At 35.4% G+C, this 17,527-nt stretch overlaps 3 protein-coding genes across 6 annotated transcripts; 2 read left to right on the top strand and 1 right to left on the bottom strand.

Annotated features, from left to right (window-relative positions):
* Nucleotides 1-1,047: 1,047 nt before the first annotated feature.
* Nucleotides 1,048-2,530, bottom strand: LOC18032131 (basic 7S globulin). Its single transcript, XM_006419758.2, has one exon. The coding sequence runs from the start codon at nt 2,394-2,396 to the stop codon at nt 1,212-1,214; it is 1,185 nt and encodes a 394-aa protein (XP_006419821.1). The 5' UTR covers nt 2,397-2,530; the 3' UTR covers nt 1,048-1,211.
* A 3,892-nt stretch (nt 2,531-6,422) lies between these two features.
* Nucleotides 6,423-9,813, top strand: LOC18032138 (dual specificity protein phosphatase 1). 4 transcript variants are annotated; one of them, XM_024190640.1, is made up of 6 exons: nt 6,423-6,452; nt 7,512-7,670; nt 7,830-7,965; nt 8,527-8,581; nt 8,732-8,877; nt 9,312-9,813. In XM_024190640.1, exons 2-6 carry the CDS (start codon nt 7,563-7,565, stop codon nt 9,338-9,340), a joined length of 474 nt encoding a protein of 157 aa, XP_024046408.1. In that variant the 5' UTR covers nt 6,423-6,452; nt 7,512-7,562; the 3' UTR covers nt 9,341-9,813. The 4 variants fall into 4 exon arrangements, with proteins under 4 accessions (XP_024046408.1, XP_006419820.1, XP_024046397.1 ...); XM_006419757.2 differs by having other exon boundaries at nt 8,461-8,581; nt 9,330-9,813; XM_024190629.1 differs by having other exon boundaries at nt 8,461-8,581.
* A 1,025-nt stretch (nt 9,814-10,838) lies between these two features.
* On the top strand, nt 10,839-12,470 carry LOC18032141 (transcription factor MUTE). The gene is made up of 3 exons (XM_006419756.2): nt 10,839-11,037; nt 11,129-11,530; nt 12,276-12,470. The coding sequence occupies exons 1-3, from the start codon at nt 10,942-10,944 to the stop codon at nt 12,366-12,368; spliced, it is 591 nt and encodes a 196-aa protein (XP_006419819.1). The 5' UTR covers nt 10,839-10,941; the 3' UTR covers nt 12,369-12,470.
* Nucleotides 12,471-17,527: the final 5,057 nt, after the last annotated feature.

Raw genomic sequence — 17,527 nt, 5'->3', positions numbered from 1 at the left:
TATAGGATTTAGGAGTCTTGACCGGTTGACCCTACAGATTTTCAAAACTACTAGAGGCTCGGCTGCTGGCAATTGCGGCTTGCTGTCTCGAGGCGCTAAAAAGATTTCAACAATTGCAACTCAGGAGTCAGGACATGCTAGCTGTACAACTGTTCGTTAAAATGGGGCAGAATCTTGACTTTGATTGATAGTATTTTGGGTTGTTCTAGTTCTATCTTCTGTATGACTCTGCGTGCTTATATCTAATGGGCTCATATTGGATAAATGGGCCCGTCTATCTAATCTAATTGTCTTCAGCTAATTAATAAAAATACATATAACAAAAACAAGAAGTTTGATTGTACATTAACAATTTCGTGCACGCATTAAACCGTTATCTTTGAGAAAGCAAGTGATAATAAATAAAGATTTTGCTATGTTATTTTATGTTTTGATGGGGGATGCGATTCTCGAAGAAGACTCGTGATGTTAAATATTTTGATTGGGATGTCAAATGGTTTGAAATCTCTGCGATTTGCTAAAATAATATTGGATACTAATTGGTTTTATTTAGCGCGACAATCGGTGATAATCTTGATTTTGCATGCATGTCAAAAGGTGTTTGCTTGATGAAATGTCAGCTGGTCAATTGGGAAATCATCTTTGCTCAAGCCCAACATGCTGAAGCCCAACATGAAGATTAATCAGCAGACACGCAGGACTTGAAGATGATTTCAGGATAAGAACGATGACACGTTAACAGGACAACATAAGTGAACTGTCAAAAAGTACAAAACGGTACGCAGACGGATGGAGGGTGATAAATCAATGTAAATTCTTAGCCATTGATGGCTGTCCAGCAACAGCCAAAAAAAGATATAGCGAGAGCAAAATTTTTGTGTACTCATAGCCTAAGGTGATAAGGGATTCATTCATCAATACAGGAATGGTACATGTTCCGCAGTAGCATTTTATTTAATTAATTGAAGTTATAAATTTAATAATCACAATCTAATAAACATCTTGCTCCCCTATTTTCATAGAACTAGTATAGGGTCTTTGTTTGACTGAAGAAAAGTACTTGGATTTATAAAAACAGTGTGCATATGTTATCCTTCCCATCCTTAGAAGGCAAGAGATTTTTCATTTTCTTGTTTCTTCTTTTATATATGTATACAAAATACAAAAAGATCAGTGTACGTAGTATTCCGCTACAATATAATTAATAATAATCACAAGGACTCGTCAAGCACAGAATTAGGTGAAAAATCGGAACAACACGTTCCCCTCAAAGCGCTAAATCCTAGCATAGAAGTACCTAAATCAAAATCCATAACATTATCCTCCAATTGAAATCCACCTAACACAATTGAGCTGGTCAAGTCAGAGCCACCGTCCAAGAAACCCAAGCACACCACCTCCTCATTCACCTTCACCATAGAATTGGACCCATAAATCCTCCACTTCACCATTTCACTCTGCAACACAAAGTCAATAACCGGCACCGCTGACCCATTAAACCCTTTTGAGCTAAAACAGAGACCGAATGGAGCCACGGGAGCCACCACGCTCATGTCCCTAGAAGCAGCAGCAGCAGCCTTCGTGAAAGCTTTGGCAAATGTGGCATAAATTGAGCTCTCCATAGTCGCGTAAGGAACAATTGTGCTCAATTTTGTCAATCCTTCGATAGTAACCGATAATGGGTTGCCATTTATTTTGATGGATTTGACATTAATGAAGTAATCTTGAGACTTACCAATAAGAGGTGTGTACATCAGTGGCAACTTTGTCGTGCTTGTATGGTGAGACAATACGACACCGTTTGAAGATGAGAGACACATAAAGAACTTTCTTTGATGGCCGATTCCGGTGGCGAGCTGTGACGGTAACGAAATTGGAGCCCTTCCCAGGCCCAGCATTCCTCTGACACCGCTTGCAAGGCCTTGGACGAGAAAAGTTGGCGCACAAGAGAAGAGGAACTCATCAACGGCTGTGATTGATGGGTCCTCTAGTTCTGATCGAACGGCTATGGTGTCTTCCGCCAAATCCCCTGTAGTGGCCAATCCTGAGATGCCATTTTGTGTGAAGACACCGCATGTATTAGTAGTTGTGTCGCTACCATTCCCAGGAACAGGGGATTTTCCAGATCTTGAGCACTGGATTGACTGACTTGGAATCAACCGACGGGATGATGACGACGACACGTCGGCAGAAGAATCACAATCGACCCAGGTCAACGGACCGCCGAGATCAAGAACAAGGTTGATGGGAACTTGCGAAACGCCGTGATGAATCTTGGCAACGTATTGCAAAGTTGAAGCATCTTTGACGACCGGGATGGCAATAGAATTAACACTTCCGTTGACAAGAAAAATGAAGCAAAGAAAGAGAAGGAATTGAGAAGAAGGGGAAGCCATGGAAGTAAAAGCAGCGCAGAGACAGAAAGAGAGAGGACTGAGGGGATTTTGGTAAAAGATAGATCGAGGAATATCATGGAATAGTTTATAGAATATGCGGAGGAGCGACGCTGTTCACGTGGCTGAGTTTAAAACAGGATAAGTGTTTGGAATTGTATAATAGTTTTGCTGACTAGACATTTGTTTTTAGTGCCCGTAGTGGGTGTCCACTACACCGAGTGGGTTGTGGCCGGGTATTGGGTAATCTCTATCTCTATCCATTTCCATTTCCATTTCCATTTCCTTTTGGCACGTGATAAGAGTGTTGAGTTATCATGAGGATTTTTTTTTGTTTTAGAGACAAATATCTGAGGTAGGAATGTGATATATCATTGTATCCATCCAGCCAGGAATTGCAAAGCACCAACCTCATTCATTCATCGTCATCTTTGCCAATTGGTCCAATTGTTTTCTAGGGAAAATATATATATATATATATATTTCTCAGAGAAAGAAGACAATAAAACGACTGGTAAATGAAGGGCACAAAATTTGTTTATAGTGAAATTTGGGCCTACGGGGATCCCTTTTGGGCCGATTGTGGACAACAAGGGATTAATTAAGAGTTTGCTTTAGTGCTTTTAACACCCCTTCAATATGGTAGATAAAATTCCTCTCCATCTCCCCCATCCGAAATTGCATTTTTGTATTTGAAGTGTAATTATAGAAGTAATACAAAGTCTTTTATTCTCCATTCAAATTCTAAGTAACAAGGATTTGAATGTCAATAATTAATTCAAATTAAACTTATTTTTAATCCTCGTTTAAAATAATTCAAAAAAATTTCTAGATTAAAAGCCTTCTTATACTGAAATAATAAAATTCGTAAGAAGTAGGAAAATGAGATTATTACAAATTTGTAAAAATCGATTAGTTAATTGTTGATTTAAAAAGATAAAACTGCGCATGACTGATGACTAAAGTTTGCACAAAAAAAAATGAATTATATAAATGTTTGTTTGGATATAATTTGAATAAAGAAGAAAAGATGGATCAATTAAATTTAATTTGTATTTAAATATAATTTCAATAAAATAGAGGATTTATCAAGGTAGTGAAGAGGTGGTAAAAGCACAATTCATTAACTAAAGTCTTCGCCTTGACTTCCGAAAGTACTCTCGAAAATGAGAAATTTTAGAATATCTATGATGTATTCTAGAATTTCTAAAAAATATGAGGTATTCTAGAATTTCTCTTAGAAAATGAGCATTTCCACTAATTATTTAATGTCAGGAAGACGTGAAGACATGTAATAATTCTGGGTTTTGAATAGCATGCCGTTTTATTTTTTATTTTTTTTGTGTGGTGTCATTGTAATAATAATAGAGAATGAGAATCGGTAAAATGTGAAGAGGGTTAGAAGAGATTTCTTGACTGGGGCTTTTAATGTATAGTATGGCATAAACATGAGAAGTGTTCAATTTTTTTATTTTATTTTTAAAGAATCACGGCGAGAAAGGCATATTAGCCGGTGATTGTAAAGTCGCACTTTCTTGAACGTCACAACAGCAAAAGCCTTTCTCCTTCCATCCTTCGAATAGATGGCCCAAACATGAGAAAAAGAAAAAGAAAATAAAAAGAAAGAAAGAAGTGATGTTATTATAATTGGGAAGATTATGATGGCATATCTCGAATATTTTTGCATGTTATAAATTATATACACATATACTGTTGTTGGCAAAGACTTTTCCAAGCTTCTTATCAACATGCCACTCATAAGCACTCTGGCCTTTCGTTCTGACGACTACTTCATTAATTTGAAGTCCATTAAGGTAGATGGCAAAGTTGTTTCCTTTGGTACTTCATTGCTATCTACTGGTAGTGAAGGCGTGGGAGGGGCGAAAATTTGTACCTTAACTCCATATACTGTTTAACATTCTGCTATTTATAATGCTTTGGCTAAACACTTTGTTTAGAGGGAGTCCGCTAAAAAGGTGATCAGGTGGCGGCAGTGGCACCATTTGGTGCACGTTTCAACACTAAGAATGTTGCTACCACCAAGAGTGCAGGACCGGCTGTGCCAACTATAGGTCTGGAGCTAAGGGGAATTGGTAATAGTAGCAGTAACACATATTGGAGAATTTGCGGAGCCAACTCAATGGCGAGAATCAAGAGAAATTTAATGTGCTTGGGATTCCTTGATGGAGGTCCAAACCCAGTACCTTAGCTAGTTTTGGGAGGGTCTTAGCTGGAGGACCGCTTCTTAGTGTTTGATCTTGCATCTTCTTATATATATGGCACTTAGCCCTTAGCCCTTCGCTCCTGCAACATATAGGTGCCTCTCAAAGAATATTTTGACGATCATTAAGCATAGCTTTCCTGTTTTGGTTTTTAATTTGCTTCAGTTTCCTCAGATTTGTGAGAGTGTTTTTGTTAATGAATGAATAAAGTATGCTAGCTTCTTTCCATTTTCCTCCTCCAGATCGATCTTACATTAATTTGGAAATGTGCAATGAGCATGCGCCACATTATCTATTCTGAATGCTGTGTCGTTTTCAGTAGGAGTGAGTGATCCTTTGACAACTCTAAGAGGTAAGGGCTGGTGAGACAGATAGAGATCTTCGAGGCAGTTGTATCACCGAGTGCACAATGGAAAAATAACAATAAACCAAGAAAATGTTGGCTCCACTGGCAATGGAGTCCCCTTAAGTGATTTGACTGAGTTTGTTCTTCAATTCGAGTCGTAGGGAAGTCGCCTTTGTTGGGAGAACATGTGCCTCCCGATTCGAGCGGAAACTTTTAGTATGGGTTGTGGTACGGACTTAAAGGTGTCTCCTACAATTAGGGCCATTTTCAGGATATCTCGTGGTTAAGACAAAAAAAAACAATAATAACAATAATTGGAATGATAATAATTAATAAAGCAAGAGGGGAAACACCGAGGATTGAGTATGTTCTCTCTCCTTCCATATAAAATTTTCATATCAGAATATGGAAACTTTGTAAAAGTCAAAAATAAAATAATTTGACAGGACTGTGAGGACAGCAATGTTTAAAGCCCTAGCTTTCGAGAAATTCAGGAGACAAACCGGTTTAATAAAGGAAAATGATAAAAGGAAGAAAATATAATTAACAATTAACACTATAACATAACATCATAGTGTTACAGACAGTCTATTCTATCCCACTTTTGTATATTTAGCATTTTTGTATTTTTGTTATTAAACTAATGGGCTTTTAAAGACTTTAATAATTTTCTAGTCTAGCTCTTATTGAGAAGATAAGGACTTTAAAATAGTGATACAATACCCTTCAACTCCACAAAGAAACAATTTTATTGTGGGCCAATGGAAAATAAAGATTTATTTTATCAGGAAATGGTGATGTGATGCCCTAAATTAGTTGAGAAATTATGTGTAAGATAATTCAGAAGACTCTATGAGGCTTGGGGAGCCTTAGAAGATCTTTTGACTATTTATATTGTTTAAGTAGTTACTTATATTATCATCTCACCGTTATAGATGAAAGCTAAAGAACCGTTGGTTAATTCTCGCGTAAGTCAAGAGAGATTCAAAATCTAAATTGAAAAACTCTAAAAACATAAGATACTAATAAAATCATTGGAATTTTTTTACAGGTACGTGATTGAATTTAATTTTTGATGAACTTGAAAAATTAAGGATTGCTCTTCAAGTTTACATAATTTATCATTTGATTCTGCTTTTACGAATTACGTATGTGAACCATGGCTGATCATTCTTTCTTTAATTTGTCGCTATAAGTTATATGAGTGCTGAATATATGCTACTAGGCTAGCATCCGTACCTGGCTTCTCTACCTCTAGTGGTCTGTATTTTTTTTTTAAAAAAAAAAAAGCTTATTACACCAATTTGATGGGCCGCATTTATTGTCAGTCCTTTATCAGTAAAAGATAGCCCAGGGGCCGAAAGGAAGCCCTGTATAGCATAGACTCTTAAACGCTGAGAAGAACGCAAATAAACTAGATATAAATAATGAAACAATCATTCAATTAAATAATTAATTCCAGTACATTCTCAGAATTCAAGAGCTTCGCGGGTTAGTTTCATTTTCTTTTCTTTCGTTTCTCTTTTTTCAGTTATTCATCGTGTTTATTCATAATCAGGCTTTGGTTGTTTACTTTTGGGAATTTGATTAGCATTCGGTTTTGTTAATGCTGATTTTGTTTGATTGCGAATTTGAAAAATGCTTTGCCATGATTATAACCCATGTTTTGATTTATTTTAACTTCAAGAAATGAGCTCAAACAAGGGAGTTTTTGAATTTGGGTATTATGATGCACTTGGATAAAGAACAAAAGCACCTGTGATATAACACTTTTTTTAGTACTATTTTCTTCATTCATCTGGAATTCAGGCTTGTGTGAGTTCTTCATCCTTTATGTGCCTGTGCTCTTTTATTTCGAAGTTTCATGTAACCTCATTTAAATTCTTTGGTCATCATATTTCAAATTGAAGAAATAGGATGCTTGATTGGGGCCTTGGTTTAGTAATAACAGATATAAGTCTCCACAATGATGAGGGGAAGAGAAGTTCTCTAATTTGTATTTTCGTGCAAATTATGTTATCTTTCTGGTGGGTATTTTGTTTCGTAGGTTCATATTTATAATGCGGTTTTATTGCTGTTTTAGTTCATTAAAATGTATATATCAGCAAAGTTGTTGGAATTACAGATGGACATGATCTGTTGAGATAGATGTTTATTCAGTTGTGTCCCACATTGGCCAGTAAAGGAGAGTTACTTGAGTTTATAAGTAGGGTAGATCACTCCACTTAATATGCTAGTCTTTTGGATTGGATACTTGGAAATACTAGGTCCAGACCCTCGACAATTGGTATCAGAGCCAGACTTTAATAGCTAGAATGTGGTGGTGGTATAACTCAGGTGTGTCTGACAAAAAGACCTGGATCCGGCTGTGGTTTCCTCCCAGAAGGGAGATTGTTGAGTTGCGTCCCACAGTAGCTAGTAAAGAGGAGTTACTTGGGTTTATAAGTAGGATAAGTCACTCTACCCAATAGACTAGTTTTTTGGATTGGATACCTAGAAATCCTAGGCCAGCCCCCCCAATAATGTTCACCGTCTCTTAATTCATTTCAGTTTCTACTTCTTTGGAACGGGAAAGGAAAAGGGAGCTAGAAAGTGCTGGGGATGGATCAGATGGATAATGCCTATCGGAACCAAATAGCTGCAATTTTGCGAGTTTTAAATTTAACAACATGTTTGAGAGAAGACAGGGTTCCTTGTGAGATTGAACAGGTAAGTAGAGATTGAGCAGGTAACTAAATATTGATTTCATCATTCAGCCATATGACAGTTTCTATATGATTACCAACTAGGAATTTGCTTCGATTGTGTTTCTTAAGGCATAAATTTCTTAATTAAGTTTGCTTTCTGTGATTCTTTTTATTTTTGCAGGGTCTCTTCTTGGGATCGATTGGAGCGGCTAGTAACAAGGATGCACTGAAAAGCAGGAATATTACACACATATTAACTGTAGCTAATGCACTGGCTCCTGCACATCCAAATGATTTTGTATATAAAGTTATTGGAGGTATGATAATTTGATCTGCTGTATCCTTTTACATGAAAGTTTTCTTGAAGTTATAAAATTTTCATAAGTAAATCATGAGATATTTGGTGTTTCTGATACTGCTCTTGACAACAAAAATGTTATTTCGCTTGCTTTACTCCCTTGCCTTTGCATCCATGAGATCATTGTCTTAAATGAAGTAATTCTTCAAATCATGTAGTATTTTATGTTTTATATGCACTTTGCATAGCTTTTGTTTCGCATATTCATACATTCCAATGCTACATTTGCAAAGCAGTCCCATTCTACTTAACTTTGTTTGCATTTTGGTATTTTCATTCTGTTTGTATCTCTTTCCCACTTCACGAAGTTTTAGTGTGTTGAACTCATGCTGTATCAGCACATATTATATTTGTGATTAACTTTGTTTCTTTCCAGATTGATTCTTATTTCCCTATGAAGCTGTTTTTAATGACTAGAATCCTTGTTAATTCTCCGTTGTTCTCTGTGAAATAGTTGCGGACAAAGAAGATACAAATTTATTACAGTATTTTGATGAGTGTATCAATTTTATTGATGAAGCTAAAAGGCAGGGTGGCGGTGTGTTGGTTCATTGCTTTGTGGGAAGATCCAGAAGGTGTCATTTATTTCCCCATCTTGGTTATTTTTCTATGATTATACTTGTATACTCTAATGATAATAGACCCAGCGAATCTGGAAAGTGAACTATTTATTCTCCAAATCTGGGGGAAGGAAATGGATATTAATCAAGTTGTTTCCTTTTCAGCGTGACTATTGTTGTTGCTTATCTAATGAAAAAGCATGGCATGAGCCTGTCTCAAGCTATGGGGCATGTCAAAAGCAGACGCCCTCAGGCTGCTCCAAATTCTGGTTTTCTTTTGCAACTACAGGAGTTAGAGAAATCTCTTCAAGGTAGCCTCTTAGCTTTAATTATTTCCTTCTTGAGGCATTGAAAAGTTACCTTTATGAATATTTTATGGTTTCAGAAACCTATTTATCCACAAAGGATGGTAGTTATCCAAGTAAATTGAAAAAGAAAACTTCCATTATAAAACTATTCTGAGACTAACGATGTGTTCAAGATGATTATAATCTGCTGGACATAGCAACCTAAGCTGTGTGTTATTGCAAATTCCTGATAATGAACAACTTTGTTTTCTGTATATTAGATTTGAAAACCGTAAACATATATTTTATGTCCGAGTACCTTCTCTTGAGTAAATGGTAAATGAATAAGTTATATTCAAATTGTTTGCCGTTAGTGTGAAATTATTCGTGTGAAATTACAATAAATATTTCTGATTGGATCATTTCAGAAATTCAACACATTGGATTCACCTTAACAGGTCTGGTTACTCCTACAGGTCGTACTTGAAGTTGCAAGCTCACTCAGACCAGCAGATCACATTTCTTTTCAGAGTTACCCAATTTTTTCATCATGGTTTCTACTTAAAGAGTTTCTTATCGCATATGTGTATGAACATCTTAGCGTTGCAAAAGCAGAACTTAGCTTCTGCCTTCTGGTTCAAAATCAACAGTGAGAGTAAATCTCAGTGGAACAGAAGTGTGTCCTAGTTGTTGCATGAAAAGATGACTCAATGACTCAACGTGCCTATGCTTTATATGACGTTTATAACTGCATGAATATGATGTAAATAAATAGTCTAGCCATTGTTTTTCAGATTGCGCAAGAGTGGAAGAAATTTGAATCGAGCTCGACGTAAATCAACTTTCTTTTTCTCTTTCGTCTCCTTTTCGTTTCAGTGTTTGAAAGCTACAATTAGATATTCCAATCAATGTTGTTACCCTGCGTTTGTATTTGAGTAAAACTAGGATCCTATCACTTGAGTCCCTATGGTTTATAACTGCTTGGCGTCCATTGATCATTCCCAGAGGCTAATATTAGAGCAGCCTTCACACGCGCACACACACAAAAAGGCGAAAGAAAAAAAAAAAAATCTCTTCCATGCACTATAATCACTACATCAGCATCGACGTGCACAATATCATGCCTTGATTCTGAAATTAAAAGTTAGTTTGTTTTGACAGCTTGCCATGCTGCATACGCGGATTATTCACCTTTTTATAAAAAAAAATTATTTACCACTCACTCACTCGTTCAAGCTCACTCATTTAAGCTCTAACTCAGGATCTGAGCTCTAAGAATGTGGCTTCTTATCATTGAAACTAAACCTTAGCTTCAAATATAAAGAAAAATGTATTTTACTATCTGACCAATGACCTCGGGGCGCCTTTTCTTATTTTTTTTGTGTTTATGTACATCAAAATTGAAATCTTACAAGCTAGTGTATGATTATCATTATTATTATTAGCAAAACCTTTACGGAATGAATGATAGTTTCTGAGAATTTGAACTAATACAATTATAATACGGCATAGGTCTATCGAGAATATAATTTAGAGATCAATTGAGACTTCTATTTAAAAGGAGATATTTATCCTTACCTACAATTATGGAAAGAGAACACGTCTCATTCATTAAACGAAGGAGGTACGTACTCAAAAGTGTTGACGTGTGGTATGACATGTTACCAAAACTTTCTTTTACTCGGAAGGAGGGAACACACGTACATGCATGGGAAATATAAAGAAGAAGTTAAAGAGCAATCCCCCGTTTGTTTTTAACTCTCACGCGGTGTATGTAATTGACCCAAGATAATAAACGTGAGACGTAATATATAGAGTGAGAAAGAGAGAGAGATCAGAGACAGTAACCAAAACCCTCACGGGACTCTAACATAAAGCATTTATTATGAATTAACCACGACCACCAAGTAGCTATGAGATGACGATGGCCTCTCTCTCTCTCTCTCTCTCTCTCTCTATATATATATATATAGACAAGACAAACCCATCGAGTTGCTGTAAGAACATCTACAAACTAATAACAAGCAAGAGGTAGCTTACTAGGGTTTTTTTAGTTTTATATATCGCTTCTGCGAATCAAACCAAAATATGTCTCACATAGCCGTAGAGAGAAACAGAAGAAGACAGATGAACGAGCACCTCAAAGTTTTGAGATCTTTAACCCCATGCTTCTACATCAAAAGGGTATTTACAGTTGTTTCTCCTTTTAATTACATGTGTGTGTGTGTGCGCTGCCTCGCTTACATATTTTTGCTCTTATTTGATGTTTGATTAGGGCGACCAAGCTTCGATTATAGGGGGTGTAATAGATTTTATCAAGGAGTTGCATCAAGTTCTTCAAGCTTTGGAGTCTAAGAAGCAAAGGAAGAGTTTAAGCCCTAGCCCTAGCCCAAGGCCGGTGTTGTTGCACCAATTATCTCCTCAGCAGCCACCTGATATTAATATTAATTCATTTGGGGCTGAACATTTTAAGGAACTAGGAGCATGTTGCAACTCTTCGGTTGCAGATGTTGAAGCAAAAATCTCTGGATCGAACGTGTTGCTCAAAGTAATCTCAAAGCAAATACCGGGTCAAATTGTGAAGATAATCACTGTGTTGGAGAAACTTTCATTTGAAGTTCTTCATTTGAACATCAGTACCATGGAAGACACCGTTTTATACTCCTTTGTCATTAAGGTATTATATAATTAATTCATTTGGAGTTAAATATCATTTCCAAATATCAAATGAAAGCTATCAGAACATAGTTTCTACTTTAGATTTTGTGAATTAGTTAAGCTATTGATCAACTCTTTTACATAAGTCAAGTTAAAAGCCAATGATATTGGGAATCAATGAGATGCAACTGCGATCGCCTCAAACCCTAATTGAACTACAACCCATGCTATTCATGCATGTGCATTGGTCTGTATTCTCATTTGATTTGAATAATTAGCGTAGCTTCAGGAACTTCATTCGTTGCTTACTTAAAATTCATCAAGGATCAAGGCGACACGCACACAACTCATGGCACTCACGCATGCATGCGGCCATTAAGCATTGGTGGTACTAAAATCACCTAGTTATATATAATCAACATATTATTGTCAGTTTTATGAGGTTTTAACATTCTTTTTGAACTTTGATCCCCCCCACCCCCCACACACACACACAAAAAAAATATTGTTTTTCGTATCTTTTTATAACGGGTGGAAATTCTACTTAGTTTGTTTGACTAAAGATAGAATGAAGCAAACAGCTGTGTCCTTACATTACATATTCATAGTAGAAAGCATGATTATGTATTAACTCATACGCTGGTACATAACATATATAATGAACTTTTGATTGGTATTATATGTCTTGCTGATGATGATAATTAATTTACAAAATATAAAGAAACAGTATTGTTGATTTTGTGTGGTTTTATTCATTGTTGCAGATAAGGTTGGAATGTCAGCTAAGCCTGGAGGAATTGGCACTCGAGGTTCAAAAAAGTTTCCTGCCAAATGCTGTTTATGCTAACGACATATAGTTTAATTGCAGTCTTAATTAATCTTAATTACATGGTTTGTTGTAATCAATGGTATCAAGTATGCATATGATATGAGACATGGTACACAGTCATGTTTTGTGATATGTATGAATGCATTATAGTTCACAGAATATCATTCAGGTCCATTTGGTATTGAGGTAGTTGTAGCATAAAAGAAACAACACTGAAGTGTTTGGTAAACACTAGTTGTTGTAACTTAAAGTTATTTTAATATAATTTTTCACTTGCATAATGAAAAATCTATTATATTTTTAATAATTTTGTCAAAATTATTATTTGAAAATTTTATTTACTATATATTATTAACTTTTGTTTCATAATTATAATTTTTTTTCTTTCTAAAACAGCTGGAACTCACCTCAATCCCAAATAAAACCTCAACCATTGTCACTATAATACTAATTCTAATGAGAACATTTCTTATCTTTGTGGCAAAAGCTTCGAATGTGATTAATATCATATAAATAGAATGTTTATAATCAATTTAAAAGATTAAACCATTTAATTAATGATATTGCCAATGCACGCTTTATAAACATAGTGTGTGTGTGTGTGTTAATAATTAATGGTGGCATTTTCGAGTTCGGATTAATTTTCTGCAAACTCAATCCGAACTGCAATACGCCGGTCCATAAAATTTGAAATTGAACTTGAAATCCGAACAGATTGAATCGATTGCAAGTTGGGTGAAAGCCTGCGAAAATTGCTAAATCTTACAACATTTGTATCTTAATTGATAAGGCGCTCATTAATTGTTGCTTGTAATTGTCACATTCATGATGGTATAAAAGTCAATTATAGGTAATCTACCATATAATCAATTATTAATTGGTGCTACTATCACATCGGTAATCTACCATATGATCATTCTTTTCATCCCTACTTTGCAAAGCTAGTCTTAGTTGTTTGTAAATAGATGCTTCCCATTACTAAAAAAACGAGCATATATGAATAAAATAATTTTATATAACATGTTTTATAGAATATGTATGCAAATTAATAACAAAATAACCTCAGCATATTCCTTTGTAAGTTAAAAACTAAAATTCTGCTTTATTTTGATCTTATAGACTACAGCATCGGCCAATTGAGTAGGAATTTTCTTCTTTTATCTCTCATCTGTCCGTGTTGGAAACTTTCTGACCCAATTTTGAGGCCCAATGGATCATCCATATACTGATTGGGCATGTACCAAATCTATTCACAAAGAACAGCGCTTCTAACACCCCTTCAAAACTCTTACAAAACCCTTTTTCAATTATTCTTGTCCTAAGCAAAAATATCCTTTTTCTATTTAATCCCATTTCCCTTTTTTTTTTTCAGTTTGTTCCCAATTTAAGTATTTTAAATCAGCCACTCCGATGGAGGAGATGATGAGTTTGCAAAAATATATAAAGTTAAGTGAAGCTTCTTGATGGTTCCTCCAATTATGATCATGATGGTGAACATCGAACTTTGGAGAAAGATAAGCTGCAAAGTTTTATAACAGTTTTTTTTTTTTTCCACTCACCCATAAAACAAATTGAAGTCTTATTTTTGGATAAATAAGAGTCACAAACAAAAGAAAATGACTTCTTAATTTTTCAAATCTTATAAAGAGAGAAGCAGTCGAAGAGTTTGTAGAGAGAATAAAAAATTAGTGGGTGTGTTGAGTTCGAAGAGAGAGAATAACAGTAGATAAACTTAATTTTGTATTTATCCTTAAATGTAATCATAATAAAAAAAGAGGTGTTATATAGAAAATAATGGGGTGTTAATAACACTATTCGTTCACGAATCACGAGTTTCAACCAAAAATACAAATAATCCTTGGGGGATCCGAGTGGAATGCACGATTGAAAAACACTAGGGACACTTGTGTTAATTTCAATCTATTCTTTTGTGCCCACAAAAATAAAACCCCAAAACCCAATCAAAGCACTTGTTGCTATTAACTCCGATTTTGGGAACACGTTTTTTGGGCCATTTGAAAATTATGGGAATGCCATATTAAATAAACCGAACATTATTTAGAGCAATTCCATCAAACAGTTGGCTGCGCAGCTCCTTTTCGCCGCTAGTGGCATAGCACCACCATCTCAAATCTAATTTAAGTAAATCAACAAATCAATGTGACCCCCACTGCTTCTTTTAGTTTCTTTCTCAACATCATGTCTAAAGTATTGGGCCCATAAGTTGCAAGATTGATGGATCTTGATCTTGATCTTGATTTTCAATTATGCACTCTTCATAATTGCTAATTCATGGTATGTGGCGGTGTTCTGTTTTCACTCCATGTATGCGCCCACGTTGAAATGATTCAAGGTGTGCTCGAGTTAATTGTAATTCTAGTTGATTGATTTCAAAGGTTCTATAGAGATTTTTTTTTTGGGGGGGGTTATAAATATATATATTGTTTATGAATTTGTTGATGAAAAAAAAAAAAGAACTCATAAAAAACGTGGCTTCAAATGTTTCTGTCATTGATAAACTCGAAAACGTTTTTCATTCATTGCTGCTGTTCTGAATTTTAATCGAGAAAGCAATATTTATTTCTAAAGCCGTGAAGACGATGAAACGTATTTGGTGAGAAACACTCCCAAAAGAGAAAGATAATTTGGAAAAGCATTTTCATTTCGGGGCATTTCAAATCATTTCATACAAAAACATGCATTTGGTAAAGGACCCAAAGTTTGTTTGATATGGCAAAAGAGTTTTGATTCAAAACGAAGCATAATGATATTCCCTAATGTTCAAATTGAAATTTGGGATTCCCCTTAGGTGCAACAGTGGCACCGTACTACTGTTGCACCTAGCCGTTGGATGCAGTTGGATGTCAGTGGATCCCACCAATCCAACTGCATCCAACGGCTAGGTGCAACTGTGGCACGGTGCCACTGTTGCACCGTAGCCTGATCCTGAAATTTGACAGTTGACAAAAGCCACGGCAGCAAAACTTGACCGTCTTCCTGCATGCCCTCAGTAGATATGAGTGAAATAATTCTCACAAGATACCAAAAAAAAAAAAAAAAGTGCAAAAAGACTTTACCCTAATTTAGCCCCCCATTCATTGCTTCAAAATATAGGGATTGATTGACTTTTGAAAAATACAATTCACCTTGTCCCTGCTGTGTCCATCTTAGCTAGCAGGGATAGCAAGACCTAGATCCTCAAGTTGGGATTTTTTTTTAAAAAAAAAAAGAATTAGAATTTTATCTAAAATTTAACCTATTTCTATGTGAATTTTATATTTAAAAAAAGTATATATATATATATATATGACTTCATTTTGGTCTCTGTCGATCCAAAATTCTAATTCCCACGGACGACCTTTGTCGACAAATCCAAACTTGTGAACACCGCACCACCAACGGCACACGTCTCAAGTATGGAGCTCTTCTGTCTTTACACCCCAGTCTATCAGTAAGTTTGACCAAAACTCTTTAACTCCCACACAAATTTGACCTTCGTCTCTAAAAAGAGGAAGAGATGATATTTTTTAATATACTGTACGGAATCCGCCTAAGTTATATTTAATGTAATTTAATATCTGTCTGTAAAATTTTATCTAACCTCCTATATTTTATTTACTATTAAATTGAGTATAAAGAATTAAACGAAATTTTATATTTTAAAATATTTATAATATTTATAAATAAAATATAAATAATATAGAATATATGGAGCTAAATAAAATTTTACAGACTGACCGTAAGATACTACTTAGGCGGACCCGTCGTCTGTATGTAGTAACAATTAGCCTCCGGGGGGAACAGGCACTACCATTGAGGCGTGGACGCGTGGTGCCTTTTGCTTTGATAACGCGGGTCCCGCACTTAAGAGAGGCTACATACATAAACTCAAAAATCAAAAGAAAAGATTCCGCCTCTTCAGAGCGAAGGGGCCGCAGCTGCAGGCTAACCGACATCTCTCCCCGTTTATTAGCTACCGTCATCTTTTGCTTCTTCTTTCCCCCCTTTTTATACTCAAATTTTATTTATTTGTTTCCCGTTTAACGCGTTTTCTTTTTAACCCTTTTTTTTTTTATGCTGATTTACTATTTAACTTGTCGCTCTGTCTCCCTCTCGGCTCCGCTCCGCTGTCGGCTCGGCTTTCCGGCCTTTCCCCCTTTTTTTCTTTTTTCTTTTTTTTTTTTGACTTCTAAGGCACTCACGTTCTGAAATTTTCTTTTTTAACCTTAAGGTTTCAAATTTGCTATCCCCTTTTCTTTTTTACATTTTCTTTTTGACCAATTGGAATATTTCTCTAATTTTTTTACCAGCCAGAGAGAAAAAAAAAATTAATTCTTTAAAAAATAAACACACACACACACACACACAATCCCTACATTACTCCAATTTTTTTTTACTTAATTATTACGTGCCGTTTTTTAATTAAATAATCCATTATTGATTCGGCACATACCACATTAATTAAAAGTCAAAATTGAATACGACCCTTGGTTAAGAGGTAAAAATTGAATTAAATTAAAAACAAAAAAAGGGACAGAGAGAAAATGAGGGAACAGAAAAGAACTAAACAAAGTGGGCTGTAGCTGTACTATTGGATTTTGGTTTGGCTACAAAATCTTTAGAAAGATATATTAGCCTGCAAAATCTGAGTAACAAAATTTTAATCGCGCAAATAACCCTGCACGGAATGATGTAACTGAGCCATCTGATTGGATATTTCGATGGCATTATTGGAAAAGCAAGTGAAGGAATCAGCAGCCCCAGTACAGTGAAAGCTACTACTGTATAATGTATGTGAAGGAGGATCTTCGCAACCTGTAATGATGGTTGCATGTTACAAAGTAATCTGAATCTCTCAGCTCTCTCAGAACATCATCAAAGAAAAGTGGGCCATTGGATCCTTAATTCTATGAAATAATCACCATGTAAATTGATGCATTGAACTTCATTGATTTTTTTTAAAATATATATATATATACATAGGTGATGACGATAATGTTGTTGGTAATTTATTAATGTGCTTCGGACGTAGTATTCAGTGAGGAACAATGTGTTAAATTAATGCATAGGCTAGGAATTTTGGAGCTATATATGTGGTTCAATTTTTGAATTCAGTAATCAACTAATTGTCTATATAATGCATAGGCTGAATTCAGGGGAAAGTGTCGGTCCATGCCCAAATGTTTC

Source organism: Citrus clementina, unplaced genomic scaffold (assembly GCF_000493195.1).
Source record: "Citrus clementina cultivar Clemenules unplaced genomic scaffold, Citrus_clementina_v1.0 scaffold_9, whole genome shotgun sequence".
NCBI classification, from domain to species: Eukaryota; Viridiplantae; Streptophyta; class Magnoliopsida; order Sapindales; family Rutaceae; genus Citrus; species Citrus x clementina.
This window is presented reverse-complemented; position numbering and strand designations above follow the sequence as displayed.